At 48.2% G+C, this 27,220-nt stretch overlaps 1 protein-coding gene across 6 annotated transcripts in view; it reads left to right on the forward strand.

The window, feature by feature from the left end:
• The window catches only part of Tanc1 (tetratricopeptide repeat, ankyrin repeat and coiled-coil containing 1), a 229,452-nt gene that overhangs the window by 169,556 nt on the left and 32,676 nt on the right, over positions 1-27,220 (forward strand). For 4 of the 6 annotated variants that reach the window (XM_052723607.1, XM_052723606.1, XM_052723609.1 and 1 more), the window contains exons 8-16: positions 731-997; positions 6,256-6,378; positions 7,063-7,344; positions 8,566-8,717; positions 10,000-10,231; positions 11,806-11,972; positions 13,470-14,077; positions 19,676-19,784; positions 20,567-20,689. In XM_052723607.1, the coding sequence (XP_052579567.1) occupies positions 731-997; positions 6,256-6,378; positions 7,063-7,344; positions 8,566-8,717; positions 10,000-10,231; positions 11,806-11,972; positions 13,470-14,077; positions 19,676-19,784; positions 20,567-20,689 (2,063 nt within the window). The remainder of the gene's footprint in view (positions 1-730; positions 998-6,255; positions 6,379-7,062; positions 7,345-8,565; positions 8,718-9,999; positions 10,232-11,805; positions 11,973-13,469; positions 14,078-19,675; positions 19,785-20,566; positions 20,690-27,220) is intronic. The other 2 variants (XM_052723610.1, XM_052723611.1) reach the window with 1 other exon arrangement.

Genomic DNA, 27,220 nt, shown 5'->3' on the forward strand with positions numbered 1-27,220 from the left:
GCCAAGATGTTTTTCCCCCCTCCACTCTCCCCCAACACACCCCCCATCCCCACCCTCGTGCTGGCTTGCTTTTGTAGAAGTTAAATTTTAATTCTAAAACCGGAGCAGACCTTCCCATACTGGGCCTTTCCCTGCTGCAGTCACACAGATTTTTCCATCCTGTGTTGCAGAAGGAAAAAGGCAAGTTGATCTCTCTAGACTATGCTGAATAGACGTTAGAGTGCTTCGTGTAAAGGATCAACGTCTCTTGACTTTAAATTGCATCTTTGTTTCCATAGCCTGCCTCTTTTCTGCAGTAACTGTTGTTGTCTCTCCCCCAGCAAATGTTTGTTTGGATAGGGTATTTAAAGATTCAGAGGAATTTAATGAGATATGAGCAATTCATCTTGGTTAAAGGGAAGATTCATTATCTCCAAATTATATAGATTCGCTGTTAAGTCGCAGATACTTTCAGGCAGCTTTTTCATTATCTTCCTATCTTTTTTATTTCCTTTTCCTGTAGAGTGATTTAGCAGTTTATTTCCCCTGATAAGCAACGCTCTTTTAATTTACCAAAATACATTGTATGAAACATACTTTGATAAAAATCTGTGTCGACCAGAAAACTTTCCATTGGTCCTGGGGGAGGGGTCCGAGCGCGTCTTAACTCCCAGCGGCGGGCGGGCGGCAGCCCCAGCAGTGCCTAGCCTCCTTCAGAGTATTTTCAAAGTATGTTGATTTCTCGTTTCAGCCACAATTACAAGTTCATCGGAAAATGACGACCGGAGCGGTTCCAGTTTGGAATGGAGTAAGGATGGGAGCCTAAGGTTAGGGTTTCAGAAGGGACCGCTTCATGACCGGAGGGCGGCGGATAACTGCTCCCCAGTGGCAGAAGAGGAGACCACTGGGTCAGTGGAGAACGAGCAGCCCAAGGCGGAACCCTCTGCTGGAGATGGTCCGGTCCCTTATTCTCAGAGCTCCAGCTCGCTAATAATGCCACGGCCCAACTCAGTTGCAGGTAAGGCCACAGCTCTTCCCCGGGGGCTTCTCTCTCCAAGCCTCAGGCTTCTGGGTTCCCTTTATTTACACCCCCAAATTAATCCAGACACAAGCCAGTGGTGTGATCTTTTCCTTAGGCCCCAGTTTACCCGTTTGCACACACAGAGGGTCTTTTAGCGGTCCCTTTACTCTGAATCTCTTTGTAGGTGAGGTGGGAAAGCTTAGAAACTCTGCCCTTGGGGTGTCTTTTACTGAGAGTGAAGCTGACGCCAGCTCAGAGGATTGCTAATTCAACTCTAAAACTTGGTTTTGTGTGGTTGAGGCCCATCATAGCTGGGAGGTCAAATGCTTCTGTCACATTCAGCCGTCGTGGTAGCTCACAGCCGAAAGCGTGTGCAGTGGGAGCGAGAGCAGTGTGTCGCAGCTAGAGATAGGGCCACGTACACACGCACAGCGGCACGGGTGGATAGTTGGGCGGGTCAGTGGCCCATCCTCCAACAAGGAATATGGAAGGTGGGGGGTGGAGCTCCACTCTGCGCCTTTTGAAGGTCTTTCCTGTCTACGTTTGTGCTCTTGGCTGCATTCAGAAGAGGTGCTTGTTCAGGTAGTTCTTTGTTACCAGCATAGTGCTTAGAAGTGTCCCCTACCACTGTACTGACTCCTTGTACATCAAAGGCTCTTCCTGTAATTTATGTTGTCCTTTCAGTATGTGCTAGGTCATTCTGGCTGCTGATGGGTGGTTTCATTTTATTTTTTTATGATGGAACTCTGAAGCAGCTGGTAAATAAATAGCCTTAATGGAAAAGTTGTGAGGTACACCCTAATTCACTTTCAAAGGAAGCAAAGTGGCCTTGTTCCAGAAGAGGGATTTGGCCCGTCTGCTAGGGCGGAATACTAGAGAGCATTATGTGTATTGATTGGTGGTTCTTCCAAAAGCTCCCCTGTCCCCACTACTGGCCTGCCCCTGCAACATAGTACAGGCACTCAAGATGCCTTAGGCTGTGGTTACTTGGTTACAGTGAATGGGTCACTTGTAGTCTCCAAGAATTTGACCGCTTTCGTGTCCTCAACAAAACAGCACACTTACATTCAGGGTAACCCATCTTCTTTGAAAATTAGGAAACTCATTAATGCAATAGTTTTAGCGATGTTAACCGTACTCAGTTGGGGATGACCTGTCCTGCTAGAAGCTCTTTGGATGTCTCCGGCTGTGTGAAGCAACAGTGAGTGTGAGCTGGATTCGTCCAGAGACTGCCTGGCTTACAGAGCAAAGCTGTCTGGTTTCTGCTGTACCTACCCGGTGTGTCCTGTGTGTGCCCTTGAGCTAGAGCTCCTTACGAACGGTTGGCTTTCACCTCTGGGTTTGAGCTGACTCCGTGGCTTGATGGGTTTGCTCATTTCCCTCTTGAATTGTGCTGTGAGCCCCGTGCACAGTCACAGGGGAGGCAGGCAGCTGTCTTCCCTTGAGCTCCGGTTAACTAGTGAGGAGTCTGGTAGCTTCTCCCTGGCCGCCTTCCTGCCACCAAAAGCGCACCTCGGCCAAGAGAATGGCACCATGTGTCAGGGTTTGTGGAAAAGAATAATGTTCAGTTGTGTGGACTGTATTCAGCTTTGTTTATACAGTAGATTGAAGGCAAGCTGCAGACAGGGAGCACTTAGTGTTCAGATTGAAACCAAATGTGAGGGGCCATGAGGTAAAATCTTGTGGAAGTATTTGCGTGTTATCATCCATGCAAACACCAAGTGCCACTTGGTAGGAAGCTGGCCTGTGGGTTAAAGAGAGGCAGCTGGTTCCAGGCCTCTGGTGATAGCTGTCCACGTGGGATCTGGACCTGAGGTGAAGGGGCAGAGGTAGTCCCTGAGCTCACCAGCCATTCCTGTAATTTAGCCTCCTGAAGAGAAGTGTAAAGAAGGGGTTCTTTAAAAAAAAAAAAATTTAATCAAAGACTTAAAAATAAGTCAGTTATTAGAGATTGTAAAGGATTCTTTAGAGTTGGATTAATTTGAAGTGTTGCCTATCACTTCAAAAGGAATGACATGGACTTTTTTTTTTTTTCTTCTTTAAAGGCAGGGCTCAAAGACTTAAAAACTGCATCTTGGGTAGTCTAGAATTTGGCCAATTGATTTTACTATTTTTTAAAAAAGTGTGTGTGTGTGTGTGTGTGTGTGTGTGTGTGTGTGTGTGTGTGTGTATGGGTGTTTTGCCTGCATGTAGGTATGTGCACCGTGTGTGTGCCTAGTGTCCATGGAAGCCATAAAAGGGCTTGGGGATCCCCTGAAACAGGAGTTACAGACAGTTGTGAGCTGCCATGTGTGTGCTGGGATCAGATATCAAGCGCAGTGTGTGTGTGCATGCATGCATGGGTTCCCACACGCCTCATGCACGGCTTAGTCACAGAGGTGTTAGCCGTGGGTTTGCTGCAGTGTGACACTGACCTCTGATTTTTCTCGGCCCAGGATGGTTTTTAGCATTGTAGGTGGTAGCTGTGTAGACGATGTGAGCCTGGCTCTAGATGCTAATGTCTGGGAACCTGTGGAAGAGGACAGAATTTCATCATCACTTGGAAGGGAGTGCCTGAGCTCATAGCTGAGCAGCTGAGGCCCCGCTGTTCCTTATCTCAGGTGTCTTGGCGGCTTCAAAAATGCCCTAAGAAGCAGAGATGGTTGCAGCTGGCGCTTGCTGCCGCGATGCAGCTTTTAGCTCAGCCTAGTCATGGGCGTTTATCGTTTGAAACAGTGTTGCCTTGTAGCCCCAGTCTGACAGTATTTTACGGTCCCTTGCCTCTGCCACGTGAGGTCTGGGATTCTTGCATGTGCCCCATGCCAGCTCTTAGCTATGGTTGAAGTGGAGAATCAGCCATGTGCAGTGGCGTTGCTCAGGCTGCCGTGCCGCAGACTTCTGAGCCAATGCTGGTGGCTGGAAAAGCTGAAAACAGAGCCACTTGAAATCTCTCCATCTCCTGTATCCACATGACGCTGGGGCTGTCTCTCCCCTCCAACCCCCGGTTCTTTGATGTGAACATCTTTTACAGTCATATATTTTTTTAGTCTTTTCAGTTGTCACAAAATTACAAAGTGAATGTCATGCTCTGAGGGACCAGGGAAAGGGGAAACAGAAGCCTTTTGAAACTCAGTGTGTCTTTGTATTCGTTGGGACCAAAGCCCTGGCCCTGAAGAGAGTTACAGCCTGTGACTGTGATGGGCCCTTCTGCTTGAACCATGGTGGTTGCTTTCACCGTGAGGCATGTTGAGCAGCAGAGCTAGGATCCCAGGGCTCAGGCATGAACCAAGGATTGGGTTTCAAGTTGTGTTTCTACAGGGAGCCTGGAGGGATTGGGTGGTCTTGTAGCCACAGTACGAAGTTTCCCTCTGTGTAAGATCTCTAGAGAAGCTTGAGGCTCTTAGTGGATTAACCTGCTGAAGGCCACTGGAAATCCTGCCTGAGGAAATTACTCCTTTTCTTCTCTTTAATTTTTTGAGGGCCTCTTGTAGCCCAGGCTAGCCCCAAATTGTCTGTGTAGCTGATCCTTGCTCAAACTCTTGAACCTCTGGTCTCTGTCACCTAAGAGCTAGGGTTCCTGGCATACACTACAATACCAGCTTAGCTGAATCTTTCAAATGTGGAAGATGTCCATAGCTTCTGACCACGAGCAGAACAGTTACTTGAATGTGTGCAGTGGATGCACATCAGTAAGATGCAGAAACAGGGTTTGCTGCCTGGGAGGGACCATGGTAGAGCATTTGCTTGACTGTTCTTGGAGGCTGTGTGAAAGGGGACTGGACATCTCCAATCCAGGCTTTCAACCTTTGGTGCTTGTGGAATGAAAGAGTGGAGAGTGATGTTGGAGTGGGTGGTTTGTGTGTCAGCTTGACACAAGCTAGAGTCATCAGAGGATGGAGCCTCAGCTGAGGAAATGTCTCCTTGAGATCCGGCTGTAAGACATTTTCTCAATTAGTGATCAATGGGGGAGGGCCCAGCCCATGGTGGGTGGTGTCATCCCTGGGCTGGTGGTCCTGGGTTCTGTAAGAAGGTTGAGCAAGTCCATAAGAAGCAAGCCACAAGCAGGTCCCCTCCATGACCTCTGCATCAGCTTCTACCTCCGGGATCCTGCCCTGTTTGAGTTCCTGTCCTGACATCCTTCAGAGATGAACAGCAATGCTGAAGTGTAAGCCAGATAAACCCTTTCCTCCTCAACTTGCCATTTGGTCATGGTGTTTCATTTCGGCAGTAGAAACACTAAAAGACAGATGTGCACTACAAAAGAGAATAGGAAGGTGAAGGGAGCTATGAAGGCACAGGATAGATGATGCCCCGAGTAGCTAGATGCTGGTAACAGCCCGAGAGAGAGTTTCTCAGAGTACTGAGTGCCCAGTTTGACTTCTGTACCCTTCATCCTGGTCCTGCTAAGCACTTCCAAAGACTTACCCCTTGGAATGTAACTCCTCCTGTAGTTACTACTTATGCATACATGCGAATGACCCTTAATGCTTTTAACAGGTATCTATGTGTTGTGAACCTTTCTGTCTTGGTCAGAAATAAATGACATACACATATACATATATTTGGGGTTTCGTTTTTGTTTTTTGAGACAAGGTTTCTATATGTAGCCTTGCCTAGCCTGAAGCTCTCTATGTTGACCAGGCTGGCCTGGAACTCATAGTGATCCACCTGCCTCTGTCTCCCAAGTACTGAAATTATAGATATATATTAATGGTATATAAACTATATACCATTATGCCTGGCTTCATATACATATATGTATTTTATATACATGCACACATGCATAGTTGAAGATTAAGAAACTGTTTGTACTTTTACTGCCAAGAGCTAGCTTTTCCTGTTCAAGTGCTGTGGAATTATACATGCAGAACCTGCTTATTGATTAGGAGGGTTAGGGTTCCAAACAGCGCAGGGCTTCCCAGAGCTGCAGAGAATAGTTCATGCCATGTGTTAGCAGTGAGTACTCAAGCCTGCCATGTGATACTGGCTCTCAAGTTTGTTTGCTTGTTTGTTTTTCATTAAAAAATGTATAGTGAAGTTGGTTTCTTTCAAGGAATAATGGCTAATTCTGGCAGCCAGGTCAACGTAACATTAAAAGTGAGTAGTGTTTAATTGTTTCAATTTTTCAAGATAACAGTAATGCTAGAAACATAAGCTGGAGGAAATAATTATCCTGAGGTAAATTTTCTTGAAAGTTGGAGCTGAACTGCTTAGTAATTTATAGTGTACAGTAGTCTAGGTGTGGCCTTAAACTCAGTTTTACTTTCCTCCTGTAGCAACAAGTTCTACCAAATTGGAAGACCTGAGTTATTTAGATGGGCAGAGAAATGCTCCTCTCCGGACGTCAATTAGGTTGCCCTGGCACAATACGGCTGGAGGTAGGACACAGGAAGTTAAAGGTATTTATCCTTGCCTCCCGGGTCGCAACGACAAGCTTGCCTACTGAACGCTGAATGTCTGATAACCAGCGTTCAGACTGTGTTGGAAGTGTGATGTGAAGTGTGTTTGTACCCTTCTTTTAAGTAGTATCTTAGAGGTCTGCTGGGAGCCAGCTTTAAGAACATGCGGCTTCTTCCTTAAAGCACGTGATTAAATTACTTCTAGAATGGACAAATAATTCTGTGATAAGATAGTTGCCATCACAACCCATCAGTTTTGTTTCAGTCCCTTAGGCCGTATCAGCCATATTCTGTGGCTGTCCGTAATGCACAGCTGTGTGGTCAGGGACGTAGCTGTCCTGGGGGCAAAGCACCATGGCACCCAGATGAGGGCCGTGCCCTCAAATCTGGGAAACTGTGTTTGCATTTTATCTGAGTGGGGGTGGAAGAAGCCCGTCTTCCATATGCCTTCAGGTAAACCAGCCAGGCGTGATGGGAGCGTTCACTTCGCTTCCTCTGTGTGCTTGAAAAGAACTTGGAAGTGTGGAAGGGCCAGTAAGTCATTGTAACAGGATACTTGGGGGGCAGAATGATATAATGAGTAAAGTATTACAGACAAATTTACAGAACCAAGTTGGACATATTGTTTCCTTTTGTATTAAATAACTATGTTCTCCATAACCATGTTGTCTGCTTGTTTTAAAGCCCGGTTTGCTCCCTACAAGCCACAGGACATCTTGTTGAAGCCTCTGTTGTTTGAAGTACCAAGCATCACCACCGACTCTGTGTTTGTGGGAAGGGACTGGCTCTTTCACCGGATAGAAGAAAGCTTGAGGAATGCAGAACTGGCAGAAAACAGAGGAGCGGTGGTCGTGGGCAATGTGGGGTTCGGGAAGACAGCCATTATTTCCAAGCTGGTGGCACTAAGCTGTCATGGAAGCCGCATGAGACAGATTGCGTCTAGCAGCCCCAGTTCATCACCCAAAAGTATGGCCATGGTTGCTACTTGTCCAGCTTATTATATTAATGCAAGATAGAGAGATGGAGGGAGCCGCTGTTTGAATAGACGGGAAGTACCAGTTTTCCTTAAGGTTTTCTAGCTACTGCATCGGATGTAAGGTCATAGGTTAAGTGAACTGTCTGAATACTTCCAGCCATTGTAGTGTGGTGGTGGTGGGGGTATGTTAGCTTTTTGCTTGTTTTCTTTGGGTACTTTTTTTTTGAGTGGGGAAGGAGAGAGAGGGTCTCCTGTCATTATAAGGTATGTTAGTTACAGTCTGGACTGATGCCAGCCTTCTTGTGTGGAACAAGACAACCTGGACCCTTGTCGTCTTCTCTCCACAAAGGGGGTTTGCATGCATGCACTACTACAGAGGGTTTTCATCGAGAGACCTGGTGCAGTTTTGGTCTTAAAGTGCTTGGAAGAACAAAGTCTAATGTGTTTTGATTTTGGTTTTTTTTTTTCCTTTTTTGCTGTGTATGTGTGTGTCTGTGAGTGTGAGTACACCTATTTTACCTCCTTTTATCCTATGCAGAATTCTTTTGTATCCTGTTCACCACAGCCTTTTCTTCTGTGCTGGCTTTTCCAAAACTAAAAAGACTAATTTAAATAGGAGGCAGAATAGCTAAACACTTGATTTCTTACTTTGTGCATACGCGAGCGTGTGGACAGGGCTCTCTGCATCCCAGGCGACCTTTGAGCTTGTGGTCCTCCTGCCTCGGCCTCTACCCCAAGTGCTGAGATACAGGCACACACCACCATGCCTGGCTTCCCTGACTATTTCATGGGCAGTGAACCTGTTAACAAAGAAAATGTCTTGAAATAGGAACCATTTTTGTTTTGTTTTTCAAGACAGAGTTTCTCTGGGTAGCCCTGGCCATCCTGGAACTCACTCTGTAGATCAGGCTGGCCTCAAACTCAGAGATTTGCCTGTTTCTGCCTCCCAGATGCTGGGGTTAAAAGCGTGCACCACCACTGCCCTGCAGCTTTTTTTTTTTTTTTTTTTTTTTGTACCAGAGGAAATATGATTAGGAACACAGCCCTCCAGGGCAGGAGATAGCATGGGAGCTGGTGTGCTCATTTGAGACCTCTCATTTCCAGTCATGTTTGCTCATTACTATTCAAGTTTGTCTGGGACTGATTCAGAAGTGTACTCCACACTCGTGATACCACATGCTTATGTTGCATCTGGGTGGCTCTCTCTGCAGCATCAGATCCCACCCAGGACCTCCCTTTCACTCCATTACTTTCGCCAAGTTCTTCCACAAGCACTCTCAGTGTGGCCAAAACACCTGCCGGGCCTGGTACTGCCGAAAGCCAGAGACCAAGAGAGGATGCAGTGAAATCCCTCGCTTCTAAGGTAACCTGCTCTTGTTTCAGAGAGTCTTCCAGATAGAGAGTTTGGCGTTGAAAAATGAGTTCGAGAGGGGAATTTAAAACAGAAACAACTGTTTGTCGACTGGGAGCTGGCGTGGAGGAGTGTAGCTTTTGATAAAGTATGATGAGTACTCCAAATAAGAGGTTTTAATGCAAATAAATCCCAAAGACAACAACAGCAGATTTATATCCATCTGAACCAAGTTCAAAGAGTTCCTCGAGGCAGCGGGAGAAGTCATGTGTACTCAACACACATCCATCCTGACAAGCACACACCCTTTCATTCGCTGTGTGAGCGGAGATGAGAAAGAAGCTCTTAACTCGGCCCAGACTGCTTCTGCCTGGGCCCTGTTGCCTGGGGCCTGTGGGTCTCTGCATCCTTCAGTCAGAGGCTTCTGAGGAGATTGTAAAAGAACTTTGGCTGCCTTTTTTTCTCTCTAAACACTTCATCGTCAAGGGCTTTCTGAACTCTTCCTTCTGCCCTGAGTCTAACACTGGCTCCTAGGCCACCTTCCTGCATGCAGGCAGTCTCTCATTTCCTGCCTTGATGGGCCGCTTCCGTCTTCACGGGCAGCGGTGGAGGGATGCGATGAAGCCGGAAAGCCATCAGAGTGGCAGAGAAGGGAACCCCTCAGCCTGGCAGGCTGTAAGCAGCTCTTCCCTTTCTCCCCATGTTCTCCTTCACATGATAAGCAGATCGCTGGTAACTTCTTGGCTGTCCGTTTTGAATGTCTCCGCAGCATCCATTGAAGAAGTGAGGATGTGGGGAGGGGGCGAGAGCCATCCCTGCCAGGAGGGAGAAGCAGCTGTGACTTTGCAGCTTGGGTTCACAGCCGCCAACTTGATCCTGTGCTTTTAGGATGAGCAGAGGGTCCCCCCGAGGTGCTACTGATCTAGAGAACAGAAATGCGGTGCAGATGGCGGTGTCGGGGACAGGGCTTGCTTGGAGGTGCTCTAAGCCAGTCGAGGCGTTAGGTTTTATAAATGCCTTTTGCTAATCCACATTCAATACAGAGAACAGTTGTGCTGATTTTTGTGTTAATCAAGGTGGATTTGTGGCTGCAATTAATAGTCTGCTGAGAACTTAGCAAATCACGCCAGTGAAGAACAGAATAAATATTAAGCCAGTTGGTGAACCCTGTCTCGGGGAACAGACGCACAGTGTCTTATCTCAGGGAAACGTCAGAGTTCTGTTCTTGTTAGAAGTCCTGGGAGGAGCTGTGGCGGGGGGTGGGATGATGCTGATGTCTCTGGCTTCTCCGTAGGTGGTGGCCTATCATTACTGCCAGGCTGACAACACGTACACGTGCCTGGTGCCCGAGTTTGTGCACAGCATTGCAGCCCTGCTGTGCCGGTCCCACCAGCTGGCTGCCTACAGAGACCTTCTGATCAAGGAGCCCCAGCTGCAGAGCATGCTGAGCCTCCGCTCGTGTGTACAGGACCCCGTGGCTGCCTTCAAGAGGGGCGTGCTGGAGCCACTCACCAGCCTAAGAAACGGTACCTACCAGAAGCCTCGGGGCTGCTTCCCAGTACAGACTGCTGCCCAAGTGGTCCTCAGAAGGGAGGTCGGCTTAGTCCTGGGGTGGCGGGGAGAGGATATCGATGAGTCAGTACATGTCTAGGGCCACCACATATCTCCTCCGCGGTATCGCTCCCAACGGAATGTCTCTGATGTGGATGAAATCGACACCTGAGCAGTTCTAAGGAAGCCGTGTAATGGAGGAAAGAGGAGACTTTCTGTCCTTCAGAGGTGTGATACTTGGTCCATGAAATGAGCCAAGAGTAGACAGATAACAAAGCCAAAGAGAGCTTGTTAATGCCTGCAGTGTGTGGACCTGGATGGTAACTCAGAGCGGGGCTTTAAAACTCCACCTCCCGAAGGACCTTCCACAAAGAGCAGTCACTTTTAGGAGTGGTAAGAAGTCAAAACAGAACAGGAAACAGCTTGGGCTTTCAGAGGCCGGAAACTGAGAAGATAAATATATGGGACGATTAATGCTAGTTACAACTAGTTAGTAAGCTTTGAAACCTAGACTTGTCCAGTTCTCCAGCCGCGGGGATACTGCACTCTTCCCTTTTCCTGGTAGGAAGTTGTTTCCTGTCTGTAAGCTAAAAGGCCGGCCAGGGGGCTACCTGAACTTACTTCTTCATCGTTTACCCTCACAGTCCTTCACGTTTCCAGGAGGCACATTCTGGTAATAATTGTAATCTGTGTAGGTGATGCACATACTAAAGACTAGGTGATACACTCCCAGGCATCAGGGGAACCAGCGGATGGTTGAGAATCCTCTAGCATGGTCTCCTTTCTTCCCCCCAGCCCCTGCTTAGATGAATTGAAATCTAAATCTAATACTGTTTCTAGGCGTTTCCATTTGTTTCTTCCTCCCCCTCTCCTTGCCCCTGAATAGTCTCCAGGTGGGCGTACCAATGACATTGGTCTTTAAGATTTCCATCCTCTGCCCCCTCCTTTCCAAGTCACCCGTCTACAAAGCGTTTTCTGCTAGAAGATGCTAGAAAGAGGGCCTGAGATGGTGGTGTCATGCTTACTCTGTGCTCCAAGCAGAAGGCTGTCACTGCTGTGTGCAAGACCCACTCTGGGCATCTGTGAAGCTGGGCTGTCACCACTGAGTGATTCGGGCCAGACAGCCCCTGGTGGCAGTGTGGGGAGGGCTGGGTCCTCGTTCCTGAGGAAGTCCAGTCGAGGGCCTGGTGTCTGCTCCGGGTTTAGGCTCTAGGTGCGTCCGTTCTCTTGGCTGCAGGCTACTCAGGTGATGGTGACTTATGCAGAACTAGCTGTTACATGTGTATGATTGAGATTCTGTGAATGTCTGTAATGCAATATGTTTCTGAAAACTGTTTTGTAAGACTTTGGTTTTCTTTTGGCTCAGTGCTCTGTTTTTTCATTATAAATTTAATAGAAAATATGCTTCTTTGAAAACATGTCTTCTGCCATATGTAAACCTTTGTAGGTTTTGCTAACACTTTAGGCTGTGTGTTAAAATGCACTGGGTGGTGCCATGTTATAGAAATGTATAATTTCTTAATTTGGAAAAATTAATTTCGTCTTTTAGAGCAGAAAATTCCAGAAGAGGAGTACATCATTTTGATAGACGGCTTGAATGAAGCTGAGTTTCATAAGCCTGATTACGGAGATACGCTGTCTTCATTTATTACGAAAATTATTCCTAAATTCCCCACCTGGCTGAAGTTGATCGTGACTGTGAGAGCAAATTTTCAGGTGACAAAAGATTTCTCCCCTCTCTTTCCAAGTTCCTACATCCCAAGTGTCCAGTGACGAGTGATCCCGGCCTAGTGTTATAGCCCATTTACCTACTGAATTGAAAACCGTGTCAGGACTTCAGAGAGTCCGTAGGAACAAGGATTCTTAGGGGTCAGCTAAGAATCCTATCAGCAGTGAGTTGTCCCTGTCCTGAAACGGCAGTGTCTAAGCCTTGCTCACCATAGCAGGGTGTGCACTGGCTGAGGTCCCCGGCCACGTGATGTACTGGACTTTAAAAGTGTTTCCTGGCGTTTCTGGTGGCTCATTGTGGGTGTGCTCTGTTTTATTTTGTAGATCTGGGTTATCATGCTAATTTTTTTTCTCATTAAAGCTGAAATTAAACCTATATTTAAATGGCATGCTTAATTGTATGTACCTTTGAGCCGTACATTTTCAGTCATGTTTCCCTGAGTAGGCATAATTTGGCAGCTAGGCTAAAACTTGACCTGGGTCCTGTGTTCCTTTGCTGGCTGAGTATGGAGGTTTGGCTAACTTCCATGCAAAGTGGAAATAACTGTCCTCTACCTTCTTCTTGTAGTTACTACATTTAAAACGGCGTGTGCTTCAGAAGTAGTAGTGAGAAGTTACAGTTTTTCTTCTCTCTGCTCCTGGGGTTAGGGCTGTGCTTATCTTTGAAATGAGAGAGCAGGAAAATTAATGACACCATGCAGTTAGGATTCATCCAACAGTTCACTCGGGGGCTGGAGAGATGGCTTGGTGATTAAGAGCACGGGCTACTCTTTTCAGAAGATGCAGGTTTGACTCCCGGCACCCACATGGTGGCTCACAGCTATCATGATTAGTTCCAGGCATCCAGCACCCTTGCCGTAGGTACAGACATGCAGACAAAACACTCATGTTTATAAAATAATTTTTTGAAAGAACATTTACTTAAGATCCTTTAAAAAATGAGAACATGCTATACTGGAAGAGGCAATGGTTTTTGTTGTGCATTGTCCAGGGACACAGGCAGGGCCGGAAGTGTCATATTTCCTGGTGGGGTTACAGGGCCCTGGTATCTGATGCCGAGAGGGTACCTCTTATCTCAGAGTCTGGCTGTGTTCTCAGATGTGCGGTGTGGTTTGTGTTTACCCTTGTTTTAGAACCAGCCGCTCAGGGATTATGGGTATTGGGTCACCTGTGGGGTCTCGCCGCCCTGCTGCCCCCCTGTTGGTGTGGCCTGGTTGCTGCTGTCTGCTTGGGCCCCTCCCTCTGCTCCTTTGGCTCAGGGTCCTCGATGAGGGCTTTGGGAAAGCCTTTACCGATCCTATCTCGCATCAGGATTTCTTTCACATAAGCTTTTTATCTGTACCTTATCCTATTACATGTTTTAATACAAAACAACGAGTCCCTGTAATCCATGAAAATCCTCCTTGAAAGAGAACGAGCGAACCTGGTTTAAAGTGAAAAAAAGGAAACTGTGAAGCGAAACTGTGGGCTTTTGTTTTCTCCTAGGAAATCATCAGCGCGCTGCCCTTTGTCAGGCTTTCCTTAGATGACTTTCCGGACAACAAAGACATTCACAGCGACCTGCACGCGTACGTCCAGCACAGGGTCCACAGCAGCCAGGACATCCTCAGCAACATCTCCCTGAATGGCAAGGCCGACGCCGCCCTCATCGGCAAAGTCAGCAGCCATCTGGTGCTGCGCAGCCTCGGTTCCTACTTGTACCTCAAGCTCACGCTGGACCTCTTCCAGCGGGGACACCTGGTCATCAAGAGCGCCAGCTACAAGGTGGTGCCCGTGTCTCTGTCTGAGCTCTACCTGCTGCAATGCAACATGAAGTTCATGACCCAGTCCGCCTTTGACAGAGCCCTCCCCATTTTAAACGTGGCCCTGGCGTCCCTCCACCCCATGACGGATGAGCAGATATTCCAGGCGATCAATGCTGGCCACATCCAAGGCGAGCAGGGCTGGGAGGACTTCCAGCAGAGGATGGAGGCCCTCTCCTGCTTCCTCATTAAGAGGAGAGACAAAACGCGGATGTTCTGCCACCCATCCTTCCGAGAGTGGCTGGTGTGGAGAGCGGATGGGGAGAGCACAGCCTTCCTGTGTGAGCCCAGGTACGGGAGGCGCTTCCGTTGGCGCCCAGAGCAATTTAAGTACCGAGTACCGTGCAGTTTTGCTGTTTGTGTCCCCGTTTTGGTCAGGAGAGAGTGAAAAAAATTTCCATACCTTTTTACAAAAGCTGCCCTCCTTTGGTTGCTGGATTTCTAGTGTATCTGGGTGCAGGGGAAGCTGAGCGGTGCCAGGGTGGCATTTCCTAGCTGCTAATGATTTCACTGGTGTGACTCCACCCACCGGCATGGCAGGTCATACATGGGAAGTGTATCTCTGCTTTAGGGAATAGCGAGCTCATGTAGAATGTTTGCCCGTGGCCGGGGTCTGTCCTGGATCCTTTGCCATTGTCTGACCATCCTTGGCTACATAGCACCTCATCCCAGGGAGCACGAGTGTCGGGGACAGAGGGGAACCCTAGAATCCAACTTAGCTGTCTCCTACAGACAAGGCCGGCGCAGGATGCAGTTCTTGCAGAACTCGAACCACAGGAGGCTGGAGAGACAAGCTTGCCTGCCTGCCTGCCTGCTTACCAGCCATCACCTAGTGCAAAATGGGCTGAGAGGTCAGGAATGGAAGACTCCAAGTGCCTGTGGACACGGCCACTCTCAAGCACTCTTTCTGTCCAGCCTGCGTCTTTGCATTCTTGGGCAGCTGTTCTCTGAGTCAGGATCGCCTCCTACTCTAGTGACAGGCTGGCAAGCTGCTGGATTGTCTCCTCAGAACTGTAGGGCACTGGGGTAGATGCTTGGGCCTAGAAATGAAGAGGCCAGTGAGTACCTGGGAGTCACATAACCACAACCCTCCCGATGTATGCTGATAGGTCTAGTGCTGCTCAGTGTTATATGGCTGTTTTCTTAGGTGATGCTGGACTCGGGTTTTACTATCTTTCAAATCTGGTTTAGGACCCCAGGTTGGCTACTAAAACCAAATTGCCAGAGGCAGCAAAGTGTGTGCTGTGACATGGCTCAGCAAGTTACAGGTTTTCAGGGAAAGCACATTTTTTGAGGAAGATCAGCTGCAGTTGACTTTGTAGAGACAGAAACGCATCAGGAGACTCACAGGATGTAGACTGCTGGTGTTAGAGGAGGGAGTAGCTGGGCTGTGGTCATCGTTGACCCTTGCTGCATCTTGAACCGTGGCAGTCCAGCACAGGGCAGAGCTGAGTAAGGCAGCTCCTGCAGGAACAGAAACCACAGGCAGACAGCGGTCACTGGGACCTGAGGCTAGCAACCAACCCCTTGTCAGAGGTGTTTGCAAATCCTTTCCCCATTTTGTAGACAGTCCCTGCACCATTTCCTCTCGAGTACAGAAGCTTTGTGGGTAAATCCACCTTACTTGCCTTGCTTTTGTTTCTGGTGCGTCCGAGGTCTTCTTCAGGACAGTCCTTGTCCATGCTAACGGCTTGAAGTATTTCCTGTTTTCCTTGGGTGTAAGAAGGTGAATTCACTTCCAGAGTCTCTGTTGTGTTCCAGAGGGGTGTGGTTGTACGCCATTACCACGCTGTTCTGATACCTAGCGTACAATTTGGTAGGAAATTTTGAAGTCAAGGACTGTCCTGCCTTTTGCTTTGTTCTTTTTGTTCCTGTGTTTTCTGTTTTTATTTTCATTTTGCAAGGGTACCTCAAAGATTGTGGTGAACACTTCTCAAAGAAGAGATACAACTTGAAATCTCTCTGTGATGCTAGACTCCCCCAGCCATCGCATGGATTTATTAGCTCCTTAACCTTTCACAAGGACTCACGATCTAGAACCATCTCTGCTATTGTCTCCATGTGATTAGCTGAGAACAAAGGGATACAGGAGAGTATCGGAAGAAGACACTCCTGTAGACAGGGGAGCCTCAGAAATGGCACAGCGGACGGACACACACACACACACACACAAACACACACACACACACACACACACACACACACACACACACACACACACACACACACGCGTGCTGGCGGAAATCAGTCTAGTTTGCCTGAAGCTCTTGTGGTGGTGTGGAGGACTGGGAGGAGCCAGCAGAGGAGTATGCTAGAGATGGCCTCTTTGTGCCCTCTCTGGAGGATAGAGTGCCTGTGGGCGGGAGTGGGGAGAGCAGAGAGTGTGGTGGCTACTGTGCCAGCAGAAGGAGAAAGGGATAGACAGGTGGGAGCGATGGGTCAGGTCTTTTCAGATCCGAGCTGGCTTTGGTTCCGAACAGTTTGAGCCTGTGGGGAACCTCTCTCCAGGGCGCAGATCTTGTGTGGCCGTTGGAGAAGTTAGTAGTTGAAGATGGAACATCACTAATGGTGAGCTGTGGTGTGACTTGGTGAAGGTGCTTTCTGGGCTTCTGGAGGTGGAGGAGAGTGACAGGGAAGGAGGTTAGAGATCCCAACAGAGGTTAAGGGAAGTGAGGATTTGGAGGAGCCTGTTAGAACAGAATTCCTGCGTCCTTGGAGATGCCTTCCCCTGGGTTGCGAGGAGGCACAGAGAAGAAAGGGCAAGTTGAGCAGTTTGGGTTTGGTAATGCAGGAAACTGGGGTCTTGTTGGGAACGTCACTGAGACAGTGTCATCCACGGGGAAGGGGAACCGGGAATGCAAAGGAAAGAAAGTCAGATTGTTTCTTTAGGGCCGCTTCCTGCCTCCTCCCACGGTATCTCTTCTCTGCTTTTCTGGCTGAATTTCATTATGGTTATATGTGTGTCCTCCAGTTGCTGAGAGCTCCTAAAGGGAGGTACCCAGTACTGTTCTCCCCAAGTTGAAGCTCTCGAGTCTGGTAGAAGGCCCACTCAGTTACTAGCCGTTAGTCTTGGGCAAATCAGGCCACTTCCTCGCTTCCCTATAAACAGATAGGGCATTATAATGCAAGTCGTATATATAACAAGGTCGCGTGGGTGAAGGAAATAGCTCAGTTCGGTTTCCGGATCTAAAGTGGAGCCCATGGACCATGAATGGACTGGGGAAGGCCAGCCATAGGAGGGTAGTATGGGGGTGCACAGAAACAGAATGAGTGACAGGACTGCAGACAGGTGGGAAGCCATGTGCCTTGCTGAGAGCCCCGAAAACCCTTGGGCTGGCCACTGAAGTCTGCCCTTGTTGCCACACCGGGGCCATCTGTAACCGTTTGATTTACAAGTTTCAGCATACTTTAATTATACAGAGTAATGGTTTCATTGTATGCTTTCATATGTGCATTTAACATATTTTGATCATCGGCAGCCCCTCCCACTACCCAATCTTACCCTCCCTCCCTTTCCCCCTTCTGCCTCTGTTTTCTTCTAGACTCCACATGTGACAGAAAATATAACGCACTTGTCCTTCTGAGTCGGGCTGATTTCACTTAGCACAATGAGCTCCAGTTCCCTCCGCTTCCCTATAAATTACATGATTTCATTCTCCTCTGTGGCTGGACAGTGCTGCACTGTATATATCACGCACCATGCATCTTCGCTCTTAAGTTAACTAGCAGCTTATATAGGCTGATGCCATAACTTAGCTATTATGAAAGGCGTGGTGGTGAACGCATGTATATCTATTGTATGCTGACTTTGATTCCCAAAGGTACACACAGAGGAGTGATTGTGTTTTTTAGAGGAACATACTGCTTACATTCTCCTCAAAAGTGTATAAGGGTTCTCCTCTTGGCCAGCCTTTATTTTGTTATTGCTCTTTGGTTTGAGACAGGGTCTTCTGTATCCTAGGTCAGCAGCAGGCCTTGAATGCATTATATACCAAGAATGACCTTGATTTCAGATCCCCCTTAACCATCTAAGTACCAGGACTACAGATGTGCAACGCTCCACCCCTTCTGCATTGCTGGGGATTGAACCCAGGATTTTCATGCATCCTAGGCAAGCATTATACCAAACTTATTATCAGCTGTGTTTCCTTGATGTTAGCTGTTTTGACTGACATGAGATAGAGTCTCAGTATATTTTTTATTTGAATTTCTCTGGTGGCTAAAAAAATGAACCTTTTTTTGAAACTGTTGGCTGCTTATACTTCTTTTGAGAAGTGTGCGTTCACACTTCTCAACCCAATCAGCATTTGCTGATTGGATTCCTTGTTCTTTTGCTGTGAGCGTTTTTGAGATCTTGATTTGTTCTGGATGTTAATTTTCTCTCGGATGAGTAGGTGGCCGAGATCCCGTGCTGTGGGCTGTCAGTTCACACTGTGGACTATCTCCTTCACAACACCGACTCTTTTCCGCCCAGTCCTGTTTGTGACTGCCTGTTGCTGTTTCCTGAGACATTGGGCTCTGATTCAGAGAGCCATTGCCTGTGTCTGTCTCTTGAAGTGTTTTTCTTAGTAGTTTCACATTTCAGATCTTACATTGGTCTCTGGTCCATTTTCATTAACTTTCATGCAGGGTCAGAGATGCACATATGTTCTCATTTTTTGACATGTGGGTGTTTTCCCACCATCGTTTACTAAAGAATTTGCCTCCTCTTTAGCATGTATTTTGGGCACCTTGTGGAAAATCAGGTGGCTGTAGTCACAAGTGTTTATTTCTAGGGCCTCTGGTCTGTTCTAGTAGTTGGTACTTTTATTCCACTGTCATCCTGGTTTTTGTTACTATGGTTCTCTAGTGTATTTTCCAATCCATATCGTGCCTGCAGTGTTGATATTTTTACTCAGGATTGCATTGGGATCTCCCAGCTCTCTGCGCTTCCACAGGAACTTTCTCTAGTAGTGTCGGGCGGGGATGTCGTTGGTGTTGGTAGGGATTGCATTAACTCTATAGATCTCTTTCCGTAATCTGGCCATTTAAACAGTGGCATATTGCCCAGCTGAGGACCTAGGAGATCCCATTTTCTAGTAGCTTCAGTTTCTTTCTTCAGTGGTTTTTAATTGTCACTACAGAGGTCTCTCACCTCCTTACCATGAATGGATTTCTTTCTCAGAAAGCTTGTTACCAGTGTTTAGAAACCTGCTGATTTTGCAGCCTGGTACAAACCGGGTGTGGACACACGCCTTTAACCCCTGTACTCAGGAGGCAAAGGCAGGCAGGTCTGTGTGAGTCTGAAGCGCGTGGGTTCCACCTAGTCTTCTAGGCTCTGCTCCTTGAGAGCTATTGCTGTGCAGGGCCTGGCTTTTCTCCCCTTCCCCTTGTAAGGCCAGGCCTGTCTTTTGCCAGTTGTGCCCCAGAATGATGATGGGGATGGGGTCGGGGCTGAGGGCAGTGAGGATTATGTACCACCAGTCCTCATGTTCATCCATCCAGTAAGCACTTCCTTGTGTATTTATTATTCGGCACCGTGTTAGGCATCGTGACTATAGCTGTGACTTAGTCAAGACCCTTGGTGTCATGAAGTTTGTGTTTTTTTGTGACAAGCTTGACCAAAACTCCAGGTGATGAGGGAGTGGTGGTGATGAGCAGGCAGCAGTGGTTCTGGAGATCCAGGCACTGAGGTGCTCACTCTACAGAGATAGGGAACCCCAGGAAAAACCTCACAAAGGACTGCAGAATAAACACCGATTGCCGTCTTTGTAAATAGCGTGCAGCCTGAGTGTTCTGTGTACGCATGCTGATGCCCACAGATGACAGTTCAGAGACAGTGTGGTGTCCTTATCTGAGGGCCTTGGTGTGGTGGGATTTTGTCATGAGCCTTTGGGTTTCTTGTCCTAGGAATGGACACGCTCTGCTGGCGTTCATGTTCTCTCGACAGGAAAACAAGCTGAACCGCCAGCAGACCATGGAGCTTGGCCACCACATCCTGAAGGCACACATTTTCAAGGTGAGGTGTGAGTGAATTCTGTGGCCTGAAGATTTTAGGCAGGCCTGTGGGCCCTTCATTCATTCCCTGGTGTGTCATTACTAATTGAAGGACTTGAGTTGCGTGGCCTGTATCATTTCATACCGCCTGGTTCTCTGACCCTGCTTGCTTCTCAAAGGGAAGTTTGCTGTGTACCTCCTCCCCCTGGATTTCCTGTCTAGGCAGGTCTGTCTAGAGCCATTATCAGGTTTGAAGTTTTGTTTCCTTGCAAAGTACCAAGATACAGTGGTGAGAATATTCTCTTTCAGCAGACACAGCACTGAGCTTGCCTCTTCTTATAATGCCACCAGCGCCAAGCAGTGGTGACACACGCCTTTAATCCCAGCACTCGGGAGGCAGAGGCAGGCGGATCTCTGTGCATTCGAGGCCTGCCTGGGCTACAGAGTGAGTTCCAAGAAAGGTGCAAAGCTACACAGCGAAAACCTGTCTCGAAAAACCAAACCAAAACAAAATAAAAAAAAAATAATGCCACCAGCCTTTACTGCCTAGACCCCTTTATTCTTTAGGAGTTACGGATCCCTTATCAGTTATTATCTTCTGATCTCCTTCTGCAGAAGGAAGCTTTCTCCGAGTCTCTCTCCCTGCTGTGCATGTAGTTCACAGGACCCTGAGCTGCGCTCCCCGGCCAAGGGGGTCCTTCTGTATCAGACACTGTACAGCACACCTCTGTTGGGCAGACTCTCTTTCCAACTGATGGGCAGCTGGGAGGAGGCACTCACAGGCGTCTCTTTGGTTCTTTCCAGGGCCTCAGTAAGAAGACTGGAGTCTCCTCAAGCCACCTGCAGGCTCTGTGGATCGGTTACAGCACAGAGGGGCTGTCTGCTGCCCTGGCCTCTCTCAGGAATCTCTATACTCCCAACGTGAAGGTGAGCCGCCTTCTGTAGGGGAACCTGGCCGTGTCCTCCTCTCCCTGTCTGCCAGCTGAGGCTCCAGGGAGGGCAGGGGAGCTCCTGGTGATGTCTCCCCGACATGCTCATCACAGCCTTCTCCCTAGAGGGAGACAGGGTAGATGGAGCCACTATGTTGCCACACAGTGACCATTTCAGAGAGGATGTGGTCAGGAGGTGGTTCACAAAGGGAACCAAAGGTCAGAGAGCTTTGCAGGGAAACTGAATCTTTAGTGGCCCGGACTACCATAGCAACCCAGCTCTTCATGGGTGGTATGAAACCAAGCATTGATGACACAAAACAGTGGGTCACAGGAAGCTACCTGCAGGTTCCAGGGACACACACCCTTCTGGCAATGGAAAGAGTAGTAGGTTGGGCATACACTGAGCTGAGAACGTCTTTGCTCTGTGGTCAGTGGCTTTCCTATCATGCTGTTCTTGCTGTACTTTTGCAGATAGATTTTCCTCCCCCATTTTCAGATTGTATAACACAGTCTTAGAATCAAAATCACGCCTTAGGCCGGGTCTCTGGTTAAGGCCACACAGAAGAGTCCAGCCCCAGGTCCTGACATGTCTGGCTGCTCAGACTCTGAGGTTCCTTCCAAGTGGACTGAGTCTTCACTGTAAGTCACTACGACGTGGTAATTGCACCTGCTCCATCTTAGTAAAGCCAAAGGAAACCCAACATGGTCCTCAGTGAAAGAGGAAGCAAGGCCTGACTCAGTTTTCAGGCACCTGGCATCCACTTCACCTCAAGAAAGGGGCTACACGCACCAGAAATGGAGACATGGGGAGCACTCCCGGGCCCTTTAGTGCCTCTTCTCCCTGCCTCACTCACTGTGCCCTCAGAGTACTCCCCTTGGCCGTGGCTCTGGGGTCTGCACTGTGGAGCCTTCCCCATTGATTTGAGGTGCTCTGCCTTCTTCCTGTCCCTGCTGAAGAGTGAAGTTATCCCATGCCAAGGACCGTAGGTGTCAGGGCGGATCTAGCTGTGGGTGAGCCTGTGTGGATGACCAGAGCCCTGCTGTGCTGGCCAGTGGAGGACCTTGGTGTAGAGCAGAGTGTGGATAGAGATGGTGTTCGCAATGATGAAAAATGCTACCTGTGTCCCAGTGACATCCCCGCTCCCCGCTGTAGGTCTTCAGCTTGACTCACCCCTTTCTGGGGACCTTCACACTGAAGTAGAATTGTGCTGCTGGGGACCACCTGCGTGTTCCTTCCCCCCAGGCTCCTAGCTCTCAGTACTTCTGTCCTGACTGAGCCTTGCATGCAGGTTTTCACAAGTGGGTGGGCAGGAAGCCATTTCTGTAATGCAGGGGAAGCAGTTCACACCGCTGTCCCTTGTCCCAGGTAACGCTGGCTTTCCAGATGGAGTTTTTCCAAAACAGAAAGATCGCTGTGTTGTGAATTTTTTTCCACTTAGATTTTATAAAAATTCGAGTTTGGGTTACTATCACATCGGTCATCTTTCTGACTGTAGCATCACAGCTTTTGACTTCTGCACAGAATTAATAATTATGAAAGAAGAAAAGGAGGAGTCTGCTGGCAGTATCTGTTCACACTACTTTAACGACTGTATGGGCATAGACGTTCACTTCTGTAGGCTCTAAGTGTGGCGAGGAATGAATGGTAAATGTTAACCTCCCCTGAAGGTGGGTTTTAAAGACAGCGGATTACGAGGCTTCGCTCTCCAGGCTATCGGCTTTCCTCTTAAGGTACTGGCGAGTTTGCGTTGTTCGTTTTGACTTGGTTTTCTAAAATTCCCATGGTACCTACCTCTGTACCGTCCCCAAATTCATGTGACTTGGCTCTGGAATCTTAAGTCCTTCCATTATCCTCCTGCTTTGTCTTTGATGAGGGAGAACAGGGTTTTCACAGAATATTGAACAAATTACAGTAATTTAAAATTATGCATGCAATTAAGGAACTGTTTTTAGAGAGTATTAACTGTTGTCATACAGGAATGAATGTCATTTTGAAAATAATTGCAGTTTGCCACTTTGGCAAATTAAAATGACTTGCTCTGAAAAGAGTGCTTGGTAATTTTAGAAGTGTGCTGGTGATTGCTAGCCCTGTAGCCTCCGTTACTGGGCCAGGGTCATGCCAGCCTGTCCCCGCATGGCCCACTGGGATCCTGCCCAGCTGCTTGTGTGCTCGAATGTTGTCTTTTGGCTGGTGCCAGCCCCCCGCATGTCGAGCATTTGGCTGCTGATGCTTTGCTGAAAGGAGAGAAGCCCGGGAAAGAGGCAGGGACTTGGCTGGGCGCGGGGAGTCAGTTGTACTCTGCATGACAATCTAGCAGGACACAGAATGACCCCCCGCTTCTGGAAGCCTCTAGTATACTGCTTTGCAGCTTGAGCTGGTTGGCACTTCTCCAGGCCCCCGTAGTCAGTGGCGCTGCACGACCCTTCTGTCTTTCTCTAAGTTGCTAGGTGGTATTGCCACTTTCAAGTGTTAGCTAAAGAGAGCTCCTGCAGATGGGCAAGAACGCCTAGGATGAGTCATCTCGTCCCTTCCTGTGGGCCACCCAGTATCTGCTGCAACCCTGCTCTGTGGCAGCAATTAGCTTTGTGCCCTGAGCTACCTTTGCCCTACCCACTCCCAGCCCCTGAGTCCTCACCTCCGAAATGGAGACCGCAAAACACCACCTCCCAGTGATCAGCAAGCTGGCAGGAACACTCTTGGGAAAGTGCCTGGCGTGTTCTGTGTGCCCAGGTGAGTTGTTTTTATTGCTGCTCCCTGTGGCTCTGGAAACTGTGACAACACCAGGGCTTCGGGCACCTGGGAACTTTGAGATGGTGGCTGTGAATCATGTAAGGCCTTCCATCCTGCTGTTTTGTGCTGTGGTTCGTCTAGGTGGGTAGGAGATGGGCCTCCAGGGACCTCACTCTGAAGACAGCACAAGGTGATGGTAACAGTAGCTGCTAATATTTAGTACTTTTGAAATACTGAGTGTAGTGCTAAGTCTCCCTCCCTCCCTCCCTTCCTCCCTCCCTCCCTTCCTCCCCCCTCTCCCTCCCTCTCTCCCTCTCCCTCTCTCTTTCTCCCCTCTGCTCACCCTTCTTCCTCTGATTCCCTCCCTCCGTCTCCCTCTCTTCCTGGGGGAAGGTGTTGTTATTTTTGGCATTCACTTTTAATCTTTGCAGCCACCTAGGGAAAGGGTGCTTTGGTTCCCGTTTTTCAGCTGGGAGCGGAGGTTTGGGGTGCAGAAGGATGGAAGGACACCTGATTATCAGTCTACCATAGTGTGTCTGCAGGTCTGTCACCTGGTGTGTTTACAGCCCTGCTTGCCAAGTCCAGCCCCAGGCCCGGTAAAGTCAGAATCTCCAGCCTAGGGTCCAGGCACTGGAAATTTTGAAGCTCTGGGTGACTTCCAGTTTGCCACGTGGTTAAGAACGATGGGTAAAGAGCTACAGACTGGAGGAGTTTTAGGTGGTAAAAATGCACACAATGCAGCAAAAAAGAATTGTGTTTCAGCAAAGCTGATGAAGTGTGAATGGGTGAGAAGGCCTCTGCCCCTGAACGCATACCCTCCAAGAATCTTGTCAGGCCAGGCGGCAGTGGCGCACGCCTTTAATCCCAACACTCGGGAGGCAGAGCCAAGCGGATCTCTGTGAGTTCGAGGCCAGCCTGGTCTACAGAGCGAGATCCAGGATAGGTACCAAAGCTACACAGAGAAACCCTGTCTCGGGGGGCGGGGGGGGGGTGTCTCATCAGGTCTGCATCACAGGGCTGCATGCACTCCTGCACCAAGGTCGGCAAAGGGACCATGCTGAGCAGAATGGGGTGACACTGTTCATTCCCTAGAGGAACCTGGAACCCTGCAAACCTGAAGAATGTTTTGAGTCACTTAATTCAGACCACTTACCCAGTCATCTTTCTCTCTGAGGCTCGTGTGTCTCAGGAAAGGGTGGGGCTGATGGGAACGTGGTAGTTGGCCAGCAAAGTCATCACTCCTGCCTGTCCTGTGGTGGGCTCAGCAGTCTGTATTTATGTCCCTACGTCTTGTTCCAGATTTCTGATTTCTGAGGCCTCTATAAAACCCCAAGTAGTTCTTCAGTATAATGCTGTTTTTTTCCATACTGATCATGGTTATTCTGAAGGAGTTTTTTTCATTCTTGCTTTTATTTAAACTTAACAGTTTTAAAATACCTTTGAATTGTATGAGTCAGGTGGTGTTTTAGGGATACTGAACCTGTTTAACTGTTGTAGGAATCAGTCAACTTATTTGCTAGATTCTCACATTTCTGAGTGTCTTTTCCTCTGTGTATTATGTGTGTGCGTGCGCGCGCACACACACACACCCCTCTAAGGGCTCACTGACTGGGAGGCTGGGTTGGTGTTGACCTGGGTCTGACTACACAATGATGATAGTCCTTCTGATGGGATAAACAGCTGGACAGATGGTCAGGTGGCCAGATGACCTGGTGACTTAACTTTCCTTGTGGATAAGTATTGGTCCCAGTGATGAGAAAGACCCTGTGCGTGTACGATCTCCGACTATGGAGGATCCTTTTCCTGCATCTCTTCTCTGTGCACTTCCGGTTTAGAACCAGTGTCCAGTGCAGTGAGCTAAGAATGCAAGAGCATGTGGAGGGGTAGAGAGGGCCCGGAGCAGGATGGGGACTTCACTTTGGGGTTCTGTTGCTGGAGTAGAGACTCACGGGAAGCACTCTTTGCTGTCCGTGGAACTGAAAAGGCAAAGGCTGTAACGGGAGGGTCTGTTTAGTGTTGCTGGAGCCAGAGGACCTGCGGTGAGGCCATGGCCCTGGAGAGAATGTAAGAGAGAAAGTGGGGACCACCGCCCTGTGGAGTTCAACCTTCAGCAGCATGGAGAAGCCTTAACATTTCACACTTCAGGTTCTAACATGTCGAGATGCCACCTTAGGCTGCGGTTTCCCCTCTGGAAGTATTACTCTCCTGTACCTACAGTTTGTAAATATTCTATCAGCTACTCCATGGACACATTACTAATTACCCAGAATTTTGATATGCCCGTCTCCTTCTGTAACTTTTAATGATTCACACATGTCTCTAGTCAGATAGATGACATGGTCTCTGGGTTTTCAGTCTGATGGTCAGCCCTGAGGACCTGCCAGGGCTTGGCATGGGGAGTGATGGGTGCAGGTTGGAGCTGTTGAAAGGGACTGATTGAAGAGATGCGTGAGCCATCTGACTAGGTGTGAAAGTGCATCATAATCTGGAGATTTGAAGGAGATTAGTACAGTTAGAGATTTGCATCTGTTCAGTGATTTTTAATAAGTGTAGATCAAAACTTGCCCTGACATCTGACAGGTGTTGTGTGCAGTAGTCTGTGGGAGCAGCAGAGGACATGGTGTTGGGGATGATCCTGAGGACACAGGGGCATTTCTGGGCTTTCCCTTTTCTTGTAGGATCATGTTCTTGTCAAGAAAAGGGGCTATTCATGTTTTCTTCAGGCTTTATCTCATTGTTAATGATTCTGCCCTTGATCATTATTTCCTTGTTAAAATGACAAATTTTCACTGTTTAGTGGCTTGTCAAAGTGTAGCTCCTACACTAATAATCACTGTTAGCAGAAAAGCATGAAAAAAGAGATGGCCCCCAGGTTAAGAGCACTTGTTCCTCTGGCAAGTACCTAGGTTTGATTCCTAGCACCTATATGGTGGCTCATAACCATCCCTAACTCTGGTTATAGGGGATCTGATGCCCTCTTCTGTACTCTGTGGACACTAGGCATGCACACGATGGCACAGATACACATGCAGGCAAAATATTAATACACATGAAGTCAAAATAAATAAATCTTTTATAAAAAATGTGTTGTGCAGGGGATGAGGGAGGAGAGGGTACTGTGCACATCAAAGAAAATGTTATTTTCACTTGAGATGAACTAAAAATCCATAATAGAAAATATAACATCTGCCGGGCAGTGGTGGCTCACGCCTTTAATCCCAGCACTCTGGGAGGCAGAGGCAGGCTGATCTCTGTGAGTTCGAGGACAGCCTGGTCTACAGAGCGAGTTCCAGGACAGCCAGGGCTACACAGAGAAACCCTGTGTAAAGCAAAAAAAAAGGAAAGGAAAGAAAAAAGGAAGAAGATTTAACATCTTAACCATTTTTAAGTCAGCTTTCACATTTAATGTTGTAAATCTCTAGAACTTTTCACCTAGTAGGTCTCTTTAGCCACTAAGCACTCTGATTTCCCCTCTGTCCATGGCCTGGAAGCCATGCTCAGCTTGTGTCTGTGTTTGAGTACTTTGGGTACATCCTTTATAGCATCATAATGTAGCCTATCTTTTTGCTTATTTAGCATATTTTATATTTGTCTCTGCTGGAGCATCCCCATAACTCCTTTCTAAGCCTGAATCTCTCTACTGTTGACATGCGCATCTCTCTCCATCCTTCAGCTGGTGGACCCTGGGGCTACTTCCATGCCTTCGTGAATAATGTTGACGTGAACGTAGATGTGCACATTTCTTCAGGATTCTGCTTTCAGTCATTTTGGATATATCCCCAGAAGTAGCAGTGC

Source organism: Peromyscus californicus, unplaced genomic scaffold (genome assembly GCF_007827085.1).
Source record: "Peromyscus californicus insignis strain IS unplaced genomic scaffold, ASM782708v3 Scaffold_7__1_contigs__length_154581171, whole genome shotgun sequence".
Classification (NCBI taxonomy): Eukaryota; Metazoa; Chordata; class Mammalia; order Rodentia; family Cricetidae; genus Peromyscus; species Peromyscus californicus.